The sequence below is a fragment of the Rana temporaria genome, chromosome 8 (assembly GCF_905171775.1).
Source record: "Rana temporaria chromosome 8, aRanTem1.1, whole genome shotgun sequence".
Lineage (NCBI taxonomy): Eukaryota > Metazoa > Chordata > Amphibia > Anura > Ranidae > Rana > Rana temporaria.
This window is the reverse complement of record NC_053496.1, coordinates 62,886,215-62,903,063: the sequence shown is the minus strand read 5'-3', so window position 1 is coordinate 62,903,063 and position 16,849 is coordinate 62,886,215. Positions and strand designations below refer to the sequence as shown.

General features: G+C 43.4%; 1 protein-coding gene across 1 annotated transcript in view; it reads left to right on the top strand.

Moving 5' to 3' along the window:
* PDZD7 (PDZ domain containing 7) overlaps positions 1 to 16,849 on the top strand; it is a 90,458-nt gene that overhangs the window by 62,487 nt on the left and 11,122 nt on the right. The window contains exon 13 of the mRNA XM_040361907.1: positions 16,539 to 16,610. Within this exon, the coding sequence (XP_040217841.1) occupies positions 16,539 to 16,610 (72 nt within the window). The remainder of the gene's footprint in view (positions 1 to 16,538; positions 16,611 to 16,849) is intronic.

Genomic DNA, 16,849 nt, shown 5'->3' with positions numbered 1-16,849 from the left:
CCGGCCTTCAGAGTACTTAACCTGCGAGGGGTGGCTCCTTCACCAGTGAACGCCAACATGTGGATTCAAACCCATGCCTGTCAGGAAGTCTCCCATGGCTGCTCTGGCCGTCAGAGTACTTAACCTGTGAGCTATGGCTGCTTCACTGTTAATTTCCAGATTTTGTTTGGCTTATGAATGGTTGGCTTTGATACTAAGTTATAGTCAGTCAATAATGGTTGGCTTTGATACTAAGTTATAGTCAGCCAATAAGCAATAGAGTTTATGAAGCAAGGTACTCAAGATCTGAGCTGGTGGCTTAGGGGGTTATGCTTATCACCTTCCAATATGTGTTTGCAAGTTCAAATCTGCGTGATGCCATTACCTTTTTTAAATTAAACTACTATCATTGTAGTCAATCAGTCACAAGGGAGTCAATAATGTAGAAATTTGAGTTTGTACAGAACAGTTTTCCAGGGTATGAATACTGAGTTTACCATAAGAAAATCAACCAAATAAGCCTGGAATTCCAACCTGTGGCAGTATAAGCATGCTTGTTTGAAGACAAGTTACCTCACCTCTAAGCTGGATCTTTAGATGATGCATGCTGTGGCAACTTAGCTTCCTTGTAGCTTCTTGCAGTGTCAAATGTAGAGCTGGTCCATATTAAACCATATCAGTCAACATAGAGTTGATACACTTGTCCAAAGGATTGGCATAGAGGTTAAGCACTTAGGCTATGGACCAGAAGTTTGCATGCTGATCCCGGTTCAAATCTGGGTATCTGCTCCATTCTGAACCTGACCTGCTATAATAAATGTGAAATAGAGATAAATGTATTGATCCATGGCTGAGATTCATTTTAAGAATGTTGTTAACAGCTGCTCTTACTCAGAGCAGCTTCCTAATATGTAGATGAAGAACATATATAAGCTGATAGATTCAGCACAAGTTTTGGAATCCTAGAACTGAAAGCTGGGACACAGTGTGATAAAGTGACTTGTCCAAGGTCACAAGGAGCCGACATGAGGATAAGACCCTATGTCTTCAGGAAGTCTCCCATGGCTACTCTGGCCGTCAGAGTACTAAACCTGCGAGGATGGCCCCTTCACCAGTGAGCGCCGACATGTGGATTCAAACCCATGCCTGTCAGGAAGTCTCCCATGGCTGCTCTGGCCGTCAGAGTACTTAACCTGTGAGCTATGGCTGCTTCACTGTCAACGGCCAAATTTTGTTTGACTATAACTTGGTCAAAGCCGACCACTCATAGGCCAGTCAATAAGAAATAGAGTTTATGAAGCAAGGAACTCAAGGCCTCAGCTGGTGGCTTAGGGGGTTATGCGTATCACCTTCCAATACGTGTTTGTTTGCAAGTTCAAATCTGCGTGATGCCATTAGCTTTTTAAATTAAACTACTATCATTGTAGTCAATCAGTCACAAGGGAGTCAATAATGTAGAAATTTGAGTTTGCGCAGAACAGTTTTCCAGTGTATGAATACTGAGTTTACCATAAGACAGACAACCAAATAAGCCTGGAATTCAAACCTGTGGCATGCTTGTTTGAAGACAAGTTACCTAACCTCTAAGCTGGATCTTTAGATGATGCATGCTGTGGCAACTTAGCTTACTTGTAGCTTCTTGCAGTGTCAAATGTAGAGCTGGTCCATATTAAACCATATCAGTCAACATAGAGGTGATACATTCATCCAAAGGATTGGCATAGAGGTTAAGCACTTAGGCTATGGGCTGGAAGCTTGCATGCTGATCCCGGTTCAAATCTGGGTATCTGCTCCACCTGATCTGCTCTAATAAATGTGAAATAGAGATAAATGTATTGATACCATGAGCTGAGATTAATTTTAAGAATGTTGTAAACAGCTGCTCTTACTCAGAGCAGCTTCCTAATATGTAGATGAAGACATATATAAGCTGATAGATTCAGCACAAGTTTTGGTAATCCTAGAACCTAAGGACTGAAAGCTGGGACACAGTGTGATAAAGTGACTTGTCCAAGGTCACAAGGAGCCGACATGAGGATAAGACCCTATGTCTTCAGGAAGTCTCCCATGGCTACTCCGGCCTTCAGAGTACTAAACCTGCGAGGATGGCCCCTTCACCAGTGAACGCCGACATGTGGATTCAAACCCATGCCTGTCAGGAAGTCTCCCATGGCTGCTCTGGCCGTCAGAGTACTTAACCTGTGAGCTATGGCTGCTTCACTGTCAACGGACAAATTTTGTTTGGCTTATGAGTGGTCGGCTTTGATACTAAGTTATAGTCAGTCAATAAGCAATAGAGTTTATGAAGCAATGAACTCAAGACCTGAGCTGGTGGCTTAGGGGGTTATGCGTATCACCTTCCAATATGTCTTTGGTTGCAAGTTCAAATCTGCATGATGTCATTGCCTTTTAAATTTGACTACAATGATAGTAGTATATCAGTCACAAGGGAGACAATAATGTAGAAATTTGAGTTTGTCTTATGGTAAACTCAGTATTCATACCAAATAAGACTGGAATTCGAACCTGTGGCAGTATAGGCATGCTTGTTTGAAGACAAATTACCCAACCTCTAAGCTGGATCTCTAGATGATGCATGCTGTGGCAACTTAGCTTACTTGTAGCTTCTTGCAGTGTCAAATGTAGAGCTGGTCCATATTAAACCATATCAGTCAACATAGAGGTGATACATTCATCCAAAGGATTGGCATAGAGGATAAGCACTTAGGCTATGGGCTGGAAGCTTGCATGCTGATCCCGGTTCAAATCTGGGTATCTGCTCCATTGTGAACCTGACCTGCTATAATAAATGTGAAATAGAGATACATGTATTGATACCATGGCGGAGATTAATTTTAAGAATGTTGTAAACAGCTGCTCTTACTCAGAGCAGCTTCCTAATATGTAGATGAAGACATATAATAAGCTGATAGATTCAGCACAAGTTTTGGAATCCTAGAACCTAAGGACTGAAAGCTGGGACACAGTGTGATAAAGTGACTTGTCCAAGGTCACAAGGAGCCGACATGAGGATAAGACCCTATGTCTTCAGGAAGTCTCCCATGGCTACTCTGGCCGTCAGAGTACTTAACCTGCGAGGGGTGGCTCCTTCACTAGTGAACGCCGACATGTGGATTCAAACCCATGCCTGTCAGGAAGTCTCCCATGGCTGCTTTGGCCGTCAGAGTACTTAACCTGCGAGCTATGGCTGCTTCACTGTTAATTTCCAGATTTTGTTTGGCTTATGAATGGTTGGCTTTGATACTAAGTTATAGTCAGTCAATAAGCAATAGAGTTTATGAAGCAAGTTACTCAAGACCTGAGCTGGTGGCTTAGGGGCTTAGGGACTTATGCTTATCACCTTCCAATATGTGTTTGCAAGTTCAAATCTGCGTGATGCCATTACCTTTTTTAGATTAAACTACTATCATTGTAGTCAATCAGTCACAAGGGAGTCAATAATGTAGAAATTTGAGTTTGTACAGAACAGTTTTCCAGGGTATGAATACTGAGTTTACCATAAGACAATCAACCAAATAAGCCTGGAATTCGAACCTGTGGCAGTATAGGCATGCTTGTTTTGAAGACAAGTTACCTAACCTCTAAGCTGGATCTTTAGATGATGCATGCTGTGGCAACTTAGCTTCCTTGTAGCTTCTTGCAGTGTCAAATGTAGCGCTGGTCCATATTAAACCATATCAGTCAACATAGAGGTGACACACTTGTCCAAAGGATTGGCATAGAGGTTAAGCACTTAGGCTATGGGCCGGAAGCTTGCATGCTGATCCCGGTTCAAATCTGGGTATCTGCTCCATTGTGAACCTGACCTGCTATAATAAATGTGAAATTGAGATAAATGTATTGATCCCATGGCTGAGATTCATTTTAAGAATGTTGTAAACAGCTGCTATTACTCAGAGCAGCTTCCTAATATGTAGATGAAGAACATATATAAGCTGATAGATTCAGCACAAGTTTTTGGAATCCTAAAACCTAAGGACTGAAAGCTGGGACACAGTGTGATAAAGTGACTTGTCCAAGGTCACAAGGAGCCGACATGAGGATAAGATCCTATGTCCTCAGGAAGTCTCCCATGGCTACTCCGGCCTTCAGAGTACTAAACCTGCGAGGATGGCCCCTTCACCAGTGAACGCCGACATGTGGATTCAAACCCATGCCTGTCAGGAAGTCTCCCATGGCTGCTCTGGCCGTCAGAGTACTTAACCTGTGAGCTATGGCTGCTTCACTGTCAACAGACAAATTTTGTTTGGCTTATGAGTGGTCGGCTTTGATACTAAGTTATAGTCAGTCAATAAGCAATAGAGTTTATGAAGCAAGGAACTCAAGGCCTCAGCTGGTGGCTTAGGGGGTTATGCGTATCACCTTCCAATACGTGTTTGTTTGCAAGTTCAAATCTGCGTGATGCCATTAGCTTTTTAAATTAAACTACTATCATTGTAGTCAATCAGTCACAAGGGAGTCAATAATGTAGAAATTTGAGTTTGCGCAGAACAGTTTTCCAGTGTATGAATACTGAGTTTACCATAAGACAGACAACCAAATAAGCCTGGAATTCGAACCTGTGGCATGCTTGTTTGAAGACAAGTTACCTAACCTCTAAGCTGGATCTTTAGATGATGCATGCTGTGGCAACATAGCTTACTTGTAGCTTCTTGCAGTGTCAAATGTAGAGCTGGTCCATATTAAACCATATCAGTCAACATAGAGGTGATACATTCATCCAAAGGATTGGCATAGAGGATAAGCACTTAGGCTATGGGCTGGAAGCTTGCATGCTGATCCCGGTTCAAATCTGGGTATCTGCTCCATTGTGAACCTGACCTGCTATAATAAATGTGAAATAGAGATACATGTATTGATACCATGGCGGAGATTAATTTTAAGAATGTTGTAAACAGCTGCTCTTACTCAGAGCAGCTTCCTAATATGTAGATGAAGACATATAATAAGCTGATAGATTCAGCACAAGTTTTGGAATCCTAGAACCTAAGGACTGAAAGCTGGGACACAGTGTGATAAAGTGACTTGTCCAAGGTCACAAGGAGCCGACATGAGGATAAGACCCTATGTCTTCAGGAAGTCTCCCATGGCTACTCTGGCCGTCAGAGTACTTAACCTGCGAGGGGTGGCTCCTTCACTAGTGAACGCCGACATGTGGATTCAAACCCATGCCTGTCAGGAAGTCTCCCATGGCTGCTTTGGCCGTCAGAGTACTTAACCTGTGAGCTATGGCTGCTTCACTGTTAATTTCCAGATTTTGTTTGGCTTATGAATGGTTGGCTTTGATACTAAGTTATAGTCAGTCAATAAGCAATAGAGTTTATGAAGCAAGGTACTCAAGACCTGAGCTGGTGGCTTAGGGGCTTAGGGACTTATGCTTATCACCTTCCAATATGTGTTTGCAAGTTCAAATCTGCGTGATGCCATTACCTTTTTTAGATTAAACTACTATCATTGTAGTCAATCAGTCACAAGGGAGTCAATAATGTAGAAATTTGAGTTTGTACAGAACAGTTTTCCAGGGTATGAATACTGAGTTTACCATAAGACAATCAACCAAATAAGCCTGGAATTCGAACCTGTGGCAGTATAGGCATGCTTGTTTTGAAGACAAGTTACCTAACCTCTAAGCTGGATCTTTAGATGATGCATGCTGTGGCAACTTAGCTTCCTTGTAGCTTCTTGCAGTGTCAAATGTAGCGCTGGTCCATATTAAACCATATCAGTCAACATAGAGGTGACACACTTGTCCAAAGGATTGGCATAGAGGTTAAGCACTTAGGCTATGGGCCGGAAGCTTGCATGCTGATCCCGGTTCAAATCTGGGTATCTGCTCCATTGTGAACCTGACCTGCTCTAATAAATGTGAAATAGAGATAAATGTATTGATACCATGAGCTGAGATTAATTTTAAGAATGTTGTAAACAGCTGCTCTTACTCAGAGCAGCTTCCTAATATGTAGATGAAGACATATATAAGCTGATAGATTCAGCACAAGTTTTGGTAATCCTAGAACCTAAGGACTGAAAGCTGGGACACAGTGTGATAAAGTGACTTGTCCAAGGTCACAAGGAGCCGACATGAGGATAAGATCCTATGCTCTTCAGGAAGTCTCCCATGGCTACTCTGGCCTTCAGAGTACTTAACCTGCGAGGGGTGGCTCCATTCACTAGTGAATGCCGACATGTGGATTCAAACCCATGCCTGTCAGGAAGTCTCCCATGGCTGCTCTGGCCGTCAGAGTACTTAACCTGTGAGCTATGGCTGCTTCACTGTTAACGGACAAATTTTGTTTGACTATAACTTGGTCAAAGCCGACCACTCATAAGCCAGTCAATAAGCAATAGAGTTTATGAAGCAAGGAACTCAAGGCCTGAGCTGGTGGCTTAGGGGGTTATGTGTATTACCTTCCAATATGTGTTTGGTTGCAAGTTCAAATCTATATGATGCCATTACCTTTTTAAATTATAGTACTATCATTGTAGTCAATCAGTCACAAGGGAGACAATAATGTAGAAATTTGAGTTTGTTTTATGGTAAACTAAGTATTCATACCCTGGAAAACTCTTCTGCACAGTCAACCAAATAAGACCAGAATTCGAACCTGTGGCAGTATAGGCATGCTTGTTTGAAGACAAGTTACCTAACCTCTAAGCTGGATCTTTAGATGATGCATGCTGTGGCAACTTAGCTTCCTTGCAACTTCTTGCAGTGTCAAATGTAGAGCTGGTCCATATTAAACCATATCAGTCAACATAGAGGTGATACACTTGTCCAAAGGATTGGCATAGAGGTTAAGCACTTAGGCTATGGGCTGGAAGCTTGCATGCTGATCCCGGTTCAAATCTGGGTATCTGCTCCATTCTGAACCTGATCTGCTATAATAAATGTGAAATAGAGATAAATGTATTGATCCATGGCTGAGATTAATTTTAAGAATGTTGTAAACAGCTGCTCTTTCTCAGAGCAGCTTCCTAATATGTAGATGAAGACATATATAAGCTGATAGATTCAGCACAAGTTTTGGAATCCTAGAACCTAAGGACTGAATGCTGGGACACAGTGTGATAAAGTGACTTGTCCAAGGTCACAAGGAGCCGACATGAGGATAAGACCCTATGTCTTCAGGAAGTCTCCCATGGCTACTCCGGCCTTCAGAGTACTTAACCTGTGAGGGGTGGCCCCTTCACCAGTGAACGCCTACATGTGTATTCAAACCCATGCCTGTCAGGAAGTCTCCCATGGCTGCTCTGGCCGTCAGAGTACTTAACCTGTGAGCTATGGCTGCTTCACTGTTAATTTCCAGATTTTGTTTGGCTTATGAGTGGTTGGCTTTGACTAAGTTATAGTCAGTCAATAAGCAATAGCGTTTATGAAGCAATGAACTCAAAACCTGAGCTGGTGGCTTAGGGGGTTATGCGTATCACCTTCCAATATGTCTTTGGTTGCAAGTTCAAATCTATATGATGCCATTACCTTTTTTAAATTTTACTACAATGAGAGTTGTATATCAGTCACAAGGGAAACAATAATGTAGAAATTTGAGTTTGTCATATGGTAAACTCAGTATTCATACCCTGGAAAACTGTTCTGCACAGTCAACCAAATAAGACTGGAATCCAAACCTGTGGCACTATAGGCATGCTTGTTTGAAGCCAAATTACATAACCTCTAAGCTGGATCTTAAGACGATGCATGTGGTGGCAACCTAGGTTTCTTGCCGTGTGAAATGTAGAGATGGTCCATATTAAACCATATCAATCAACATAGAGGTGAAACTTCTGATGGAGGCTTGGATGCTGGTTCAAATCTGGGTATCTGCTGTAATAAATGTGAAATAGTGATAAATATATTGACAACGGCTGGATTTATTTTATGAATGTTGTAAAGAGCTGCTCTTACTCATAGTAGCTTCCTTATATGTAGATGAAGGCTTTCTTAGGCTGATAGATTCAGCACAGGTTTTGGAACCCTGAAAGATAGGACACAGCATGATAACGTGACTTGTCCAAGGAGCCAACATGATCCTATGTCTTCAGGAAGCCTTCCAGGGCTACGCTGGCCATCAGAGTACTGCGAGGGGTGGCTCCATCACCAGTGAAGGTTGACGTGTGGTTTGAACCCATGCCTGTCAGGAAGTCTCTCATGGCTGCCCTGGCTGTCAGAGTACTTAACCTGTGAACTATGGCTGGTTTACCTTTAACACCCAAATTTTGTTTGGCTTATGAATGGTTGACATTGATACTAAGTTATAGTCAGTCAATACGGAATAGAGTTTATGATGCAGGTTACACTAGACTTGAGTTGGTGGTTTAGGAGTTCTGTGTATTACCTTCCAAAGTGTCTTTGAATTCAAATATACATGATGCCATTACGTTTTCAATTTGACTACGATGAGAGTAGTCTAACTGTGACAAGTGAGACAATAATGTAGAAGTTTGTGTTATGGTAAACTCCATATTCATACCCTGGAAAACTGCTCTGCACAATAAACCAAATACGACTGGGATTTGAACTTCTGGCATTATAGTGATTTTTGCTCTGTGAGAAGTTATTTAACCCCCTAAGCTAACACATTTTGGGGTGCAGCCCTCTGAAAAGAAATCCTCTTATTACCTGCAAGCTGCTGCTGCCTTGCCAGCATAGGTTATCTTTTATTTTTAAATAATTGTTTACACTTCAGAGCAAGATATACTGTAGTAAGTCACACATAATAAGCATGTGGATTTTAAGACGATAAGTTTTGGGTTTGAGGCTTTATCAATATAAGGTTTCTAGCTTTGAGATACTTTTTAACCCTTAAGCTTGCTCTTTCGATGCCTAAGCAAATGCAATGCTTTAGTAGCGCGGCTAGCGCCTAATGGACCATTTTATAGAGCTAGTGCTCTTTAGATGCCACTTGAAAACGATTGCTCTTGATAAATATTGCACCACATTTCTAATTAAACTGTAATACTTAATTTGTTAAGCTATAGATAAAACAATATTTCTGTGAATTAAAACTGCCATGTCTAAACTTTAATCAAGGTCTCTTTAATCCAGAGTGAATATGTAGTAGGTCTGCAGACATCTTCTGGTGTCATATCTTCATAATAAATCTTTGGAGGAGACAATCGCTTGGCGAATGAATTACTGGAGCATAAACTAGTGCAGGGCAACTATAGAGCAATCTTCATAAAGTGTATAAGGTATTTTTTTTTTTTGTACTTATCATTTTAGCCGTATTTCTTCTCCTGCACCGAGCGGCGTATCCTTCCGGGTATAGGCGTTCCTAAATAAAGCGCAGTTGATTGACGGGCTTGGATAGCGCGTCACACCTTACGAAAATAGCCGACATGACTCTCAGCAATTTACGGCGCCTGCGCAGTCAGCTCTACACGGCAGGCGCAGGCGCCGTATAGCGCCGTAAGCAGCCGAGAGTCACGTCGGCTATTTCCGGATGGCGTGACGTGCTATCCAAGCCCGTCAATCAACTACGCTTGATTTAGGAACGCCTACTCCCCGAAGGATTCCCCGCTTGGAGCCGGAGAAGAAATACGGCTAAAACGATAAGTACAAAAAAAAAAAAAAAAATTCCAGCATACTGCAGATGTCAGCAGTATGCTGGATCTAGTGACAGAAAGTTGATTTTTGGGTGAACCTCCTCTTTAAGGCTGGGTTCACACTATTGCAAATTTGATGCGGGATCACTGCATCCAATTAGCAATAACATGGGAATGTGAATGGCTCTTTATGAAGCTGGTTCACATATCTCCGATGCGGCTCCGGTGCAAATTTGCACAGGAGCCATGTGCGTCTTTTGGTCCATTTCAGGTCTGAATTCAGCCCAAAATTTGGGCTGAAACCGGACCTTAAACTGTGAACCAGGATGCACAGGACCCCTGCTGGGAGCCACATCAGCATCCAGTGTGAACCGAGCCTAAAGGTAAGCATTGATTGATCTTTGACAGGGATCGTCAAACTACGGCCCTTAAGCTGTTGTAGAACTACACATCCCATGTGGCATTGTAACACACTGACATTCACAGACATGACTAGGCATGATGGGAATTGTAGTTCCTGAACAACTGGAGGGCCGTAGTTTGAAGACCCATGATCTTTGAGATAAGTGCGTGAAGCGATGCAGCGTGGTGCGGCAGCAGTAAACACGCACAGTCTGGTTGCAGAGAACAGAACTTCCAGCGAGGCGCCTCCATTCCCATTGTACATATAAATGCAGAGTTTTGCTCATTAGGACTTTAGATAAAGCGTCACACAGCCAGTAATAAAAACATAGTACAGGTCTATTCACTATATGCCACTGGAAAAAAGTATTATAATTCCAAACAGTTGGCCCAAATATACAGATCCATTAAATGGTTACATATAGTAATCAAATAGTCCATGGTAAGTGTGTCATAGCATCTATGGTGACCCAATGCTTTTCGTGAGTTCAGTCTCACTCTTCAGGGGTTGATGCATAGCCATAATCTTTAAAAGTAAAGTGGTTAAAAGATATAACATAGTAATGAACATGAAAATGCATCAGGCAGGTTGAAATGTGGGAATCATAGAAGGGACAGAACACACGGAGTGGAGAGAAAAAATGCTGCTCACCCCGTTATAATGCAACAGGTGGGGTTTTTAGGCAGCTCAATTAGACGAATAGGATACAATGTAGTAAAAAAGTATTTATTCACATATATCAAAATTGTCAAAAAAAAGGGGAAATTGTGGGATCATAAATAGAATATGATTTACGGTACAGCAAAAGAACATTAAATTACATAGAGGTTATACAGTACACAACAAAATATTTATACAGCTCAAATCATATATATTGCTTGTATAAATGGTGTCCTAACGCGTTTCGACCATGATGGTCTTCTTCAGAGGCTTGATTAGCTGTGACTGAAGGGAAATATACAATAAATTACATTAAACATCTCACATATTGAAGAACCAACCCTTCAACCCCAGCCTTAATTCCATCCATATGGAGAAGCCTTTCATTGGAAAGGGGGGGGTGGGGGATGGGGAGGAAAAAACATAACAGTATATTCATGTAGGAATCAGACTAAGGGATCCACACTCGCAAAGATGCAGGATGGCACATGCCACCGGAGGCGCTGTGGGTAAAGACTCCAAATGGGCCAGCAGCGCAAAACACGACAGATGGAAAAATGGGCAAGCAGAACTGTCCATAATGGCTTGCCAGGATGGTGGCTAAAAAAAGGAGTGTATATGGGTGATGTTGTGCACTAATAAATTATGAATAATGAAAAAATAAATAAAATAATGATTAAATGGGCAAGAGAAACCACATGGTACAATCAGGAATGGTAAAGGTGACCTGCACAGCTGAATTGAATGAGAGTCCACATGTGGAACTAAGTATATGTGTTGTAAAGTATAAACTGCAACTTGGTGAGGCAGTGACACCAGTGCATGGTAGTACTCCAGTAATGCAATGTTAAAAAAGTAAATATGTAGTGACAAATGAGGGAGGGGAAGGGTTAGTACCTACCAGGATCAAGATAATGCTGACCAAAAATAATGTGCGTCCAACCACCTGGGAGGGATTGCATAGACTGGTATCTGAGCCCTGCTATTTATAGCCCCGCAGGCCCATCGCAGGGTCCCTCCCAATGCTGGGTGGACAAAGCCAGGGGAAGGAACGTCCACCTAGCCTAGCGATTATTAAAGCGGAGGTCTGGCGATTTTTTATTTATTTTTTTAAATACTGCAGCTGCTGACTTTCAAAATAAGGACACTTACCTGTCCAGCGCGCCCGTTATGTCGGCACCCAAAGCCGTGGCATCGCTCGGCTCTCGGGTGCTGCCACTGCCATTTTCAATAAAGGTAGCCTTGCGTCTTTAATTCTTGATTCCCTACTGCACGACTCGTGCTGCGCAATGCCACTGGTCCCTGCTGTCTTCTGGGACCCGTGTGTCTCCCAGAAGACAGCGGGGGTGCGCCGCACGTGGCGAAGACTCCCAGGGAAAATGCGGGGGTCTATGCCTGGAAGTGGTTGCAAATACCTGTCTTAAGTCGAAGACACCTGCTGCCCACTTTTGGTTGGCTGTACCAGACATTCCACTCCTTTTATTAGGACATTAATATATTCATGTCTGCTTTGTATTATGTGGAATTGCTCGCTTGCAGGTGTGCCGCGTGTCTCTCGAGGTATAATGCAGCCTGGGTAGTCCAAGCCCAAAATATCTCCAGAAGGATGGTGTGTACCTATGTTTGGAAAATCTCCCTGCCGCTAAGCACTTTCATTGTAAGACGGGGGACCTGTCCATACACTACCCACATGCAAAATAAGAGTCAAGCCTTGAAACCAGGGCTTTAAATATACCCTGCCTGACCAGAGATGGCTACCAGAGTCACATGGCACAGCAGCATCCAATCGGATAGCTTTCCCAGTGACCCAGGAAACCAGAGAGGAACCATGTTCCTCTTGACCTCCCCTGCACCTGCCTACAAGGTAATACTTTGGGGTTTTTCATTGTCCTCTGGTTGTTCTTTACATCTATATTCTGCATGAGGCAGTTTTAAAAGCAGCTATCCAGTATAGACACTGCCTCTCCCAGATTAGGTCAAATAAATTCACTGATGATCAGTGCTGCCAATTAGTACCTCCTCAACAGTGCCGCCTATTAGTGCCCATCAGTGCCTCCTTTTTAGTGCCCACCAGTGCTGCCTCGTCAGTGAAAAAGAAAAATTACCTGTTTGATATTTTTTCATTTGTTTCGCAAAAAATAAAAAATCCAGTGGTGATAAAATACCACCAAAAGAAAGATCTATTAGTGTGAAAAAATGGGTACAGCCCTGCATGACTGCACAATTCTCATTCAAAGCGAGACCACGCTGAAAACTGAAAATTGGTCTGGGCAGAAAGGGGATAAATGTGGCCAGTAGGCAAGTGGTTAACCTGGAGGTTTGAATGTTTGCAGGCAACCATATATACACTATAAGTGTTTTTCACCTGGTGCTCTGATGCTTCTGTATTGGAAGCATGTAACATTCCACCCATAAGCTCCCATGAGAAATTTCATACCAGAATCTTTTTCAGCTTTTATAAAATGTTATTAGGTCATCCATGCACTATGTGCAGTAAAAGGCTCTTACTGCATTCTTTACAATTCATACCTAGTTGGACATGGCCAAAGCATGAATAAAGAGGAACCCACAATGTATTCCAGTCAGTGCAGTTGCTTATAAGACGTATCTTTTACCAAAATGCAAATACTAACTATTCTGGAAAATGTTCACAGCTGTCATCAATATACACTATATTGTCAAAAGTATTGGGACACCTGCCTTTACAAGCACATGAAATGTAATTGCATCCCATTCTTAGTTAGTAGGGTTCTATAATAAGTTGGCCCACCCTTTGCAGCTATAACAGCTTCAACTCTTCTGGGAAGGCTGTCCACAAGGTTTAGGAGTGTGTCTATGGGAATGTTTGACCATTCTTCCAGAAGAGCATTTGTGAGGTCAGGCACTGATGGTGGACGAGAAGGCCTGGATGGCAAAGGTGCTCTATCGGGCTGAGGTCAGTCAAGTTACTCCACCCTAAACTCACTCATCTATGTCTTTATAGACATTGCTTCGCGCACTGGTGCACAGTCATGTTGGAACAGGAAGGGCCATCCCCAAACTTTTCCCACAAAGTTGGGAGCATGAAATTGTCCAAAATATCTTAGTATACTGACACCTTAAGAGTTCCCTTCACTGGAACTAAGAGGCCAAACCCAACTCCTGAGAAACCATCTCAAACTGCAATCGCTCCATTCGCCAAATGATTTGGACCAGTGCACAAATAAAGGTCCATAAAGACATGGATGAGTGAGTTTGGGGTGGAGGAACTTGACTGGCCTGCACAAAGTCCTGACCTCAACCCGATAGAACACCTTTGGGGTGAATTAGAGCGGAGACGGCAAGCCAGGCCTTCTCGTCCACATCAGTGCCTAACCTCACAAATCTGCTTCTGGAAGAATGTTTAAACATTCTCATAGACACACTCCTAAACCTTGTGGACAGCCTTCTCAGAAGAGCTGTTATAGCTGCAAAGGGCGGGCCAACTCAATATTGAAGACTGGGTTGCCATTAAAGTTCATGTGCGTGGAAAGACAGGCGTCCCAATAATTTTGACAATACAGTGTATGTGTGTCTGGCTACTCTACCACCAATTTTTTATGCCAATTCTAACTTACCTGTAATGACGTATGTCCCATGACCTGCAGGCCAATGATTGCTGTAGAAATCTTCTCTCCAATGATACCTGGGCCTCTTTACAGTGCTGAGCTTCCAGCACCATACCTGCCAACTGAGCTTCCAGCACCATACCCCCCAGCTGAGCTTCCAGCACCATACCCCCCAGCTGAACTTCCAGCACCATACCCCCCAGCTGAGCTTCCAGCACCATACCCCCCAACTGAGCTTCCAGCACAATACAGTGTATGTGTGTCTGGCTACTCTACCACCAATTTTTTATGCCAATTCTAACTTACCTGTAATGACGTATGTCCCATGACCTGCAGGCCAATGATTGCTGTAGAAATCTTCTCTCCAATGATACCTGGGCCTCTTTACAGTGCTGAGCTTCCAGCACCATACCTGCCAACTGAACTTCCAGCACCATACCCCCCAGCTGAGCTTCCAGCACCATACCCCCCAACTGAGCTTCCAGCACCATACCCCCCCAACTATTTGAAATGGGAACGAGGGACACTTATTAGCAAAAGTATGTAGGCATAGGACACACCCCCTGCCATGCCCCCTTAAAGGAGAATTATGCCGCGTACACACGACCATTTTTCATGTCATGGAAAAAACTATGTTTTTCTCAGCATGATTCTTGTCAAGCCTGCCTTGCATACACACGATCGTAAAAAAAAAATGCTCAAGCAAAGCGCCGTGATGTACAACACATACGACGGCACTATAAAGGGGAAGTTCTATTCGATTGGCTACACCCTTTGGGCTGATTATTCAAATTTCCCTTCTCAAAACCTGCTTCTGAGCATGCGCGTTTTTTTCCCCGTCGTTCACGAGGTGAAAAACGACAAGAAAAAATAGAGCATGTTCTAAATTTTTAATGGCCATTTTTCACATCGAGAAAAATGCTCTGGAGCCTACACACGATCGTTTTTAATGACCAATTAAAAAAATTGTATTTTTCTCGTCATGAAAAACGGTCGTGTGTACGCGGCATTACACACAAAAAATGATCAGTTAAACTCCCAAGTGCTTTTTTTTACCCCACTATTCCAACAATGCAGAAATGTAGAAATTGGATGAAAGGTTTAGCACTGGAAAACACTTTTTGAAAGATAAAAAGTGAATTTTATATACAACTATATAGATCAGACCAACATGAGGGACAAATGAGGAGGGAAGAGGGACAGTGCTCGAAATCAGGGACAGTTGGGAGCCCTGCAGCACTGCTGGGGTTAATAGCGTCAGGGCTAGCTTTGCATGAGATTGATGAAGTCCCGATGAGCACCCACCCCTTTGTCCTTTCCTCCATTCAGGGCCGGCCTTTGGGGTGTGCGAGCTGTGCGGCCGCACAGGGCGCCATGGGCAACAGGGGCGCCGTGCGGCCATCACAGCTTGCAGAATGTGAGTCGCAGTCAGTTACTCACATGCAAATTGCCGTCAGCCCGCCATCCCGTTCCGCCCGCTCCACTGAGCCGGCAAATTGCCGCCAGTGTTGCCAACCGTCCGTGAATCTGGGTGTCCATAAAAAGATGGCCGCAAGTCAACCATGCAACTGCGCATGCGCCGTTCCGAAGCCGGCCGGGCTCGGGAAAGCTCATATGCGCTCGGCTCAGTATGCTGTGTCCTCCTCCTGTGCGCCTTTCACCTCTCCACATGTCAGAGCTGCCCTGATGGTGGACAGAGGAGAAGGCCACTGTAAGGGGTCACCATCGTATCCGCAGCCTCATTTTGGTGGGCGTGATTTTTTTTGGGGGGAGGGGGGGGGCAGCATTTCATTCTTGGTACCAGGCAGCACAATGTCTTGGGGGCGAGGGGTGAAGATGGGGGGGCGCCACAGGATTAGCTAGCACAGGGCGCCTGAACACCCTGCCTCCAATGATTTGTTTTCACAAAATGCAACACGTTCTCTGAACGGGGGAGAAGATTTGGTCATTCATCGGCCTCTCCCCCATTTACAGGGCTTGTTACGTTCCCTGCAAATCGTGCAAGGAATTTTTTATTTTATTTTTTTGTTTCGTAATGGGAATTTTGTTATTAGAGGAGGGGGAGAAAGGTGTGGGAGCTGTTGGGACCTTCCTTCTTGATTGTACAATGTTAGACCCAAAGCTGCTAATCCCCGCAGTCCGCAGAGCTGGAAATTCGGAGCGGTGAAGAAAACCAGGCATCACTGAAGAGATTTCCACAGGAACCATCAGCTTGCAGGGTGGGGGAGGGGGGTCATACTTCATTACAGTTAAATGTAGCAAAATAAAAGTTAGATAACTTCAGCTTTACTCCCATGACATTCCATATAATGTAATATTGCCAATATTGTGTTTTTGTATTACAGTGGCATCTCCTGCACTTAGACCTGCCAGATATGACACACTTCCGAGGAAGCATCTTGTTACTCCGGTTCCAGGTCAGAAATAATTTAACCAATCTATTCCTTTTTCTTTTTGCCAAATGCACCAAAAAATTCAATTTCAGCTGCAAGGCTATTCAATGATGGTCTGTGCAGTCCTAGCGTAGAGCTTTACCATGAATGGCCAGCAGAGGTCACATACTGACTGTATGAAGTAGAGTGTTGGCGACATAAGGCTTTAAAGGGGTTGTAAAGCTTCGTGTTTGTGTTTTTTCACCTTAATGCATCCTATGCAT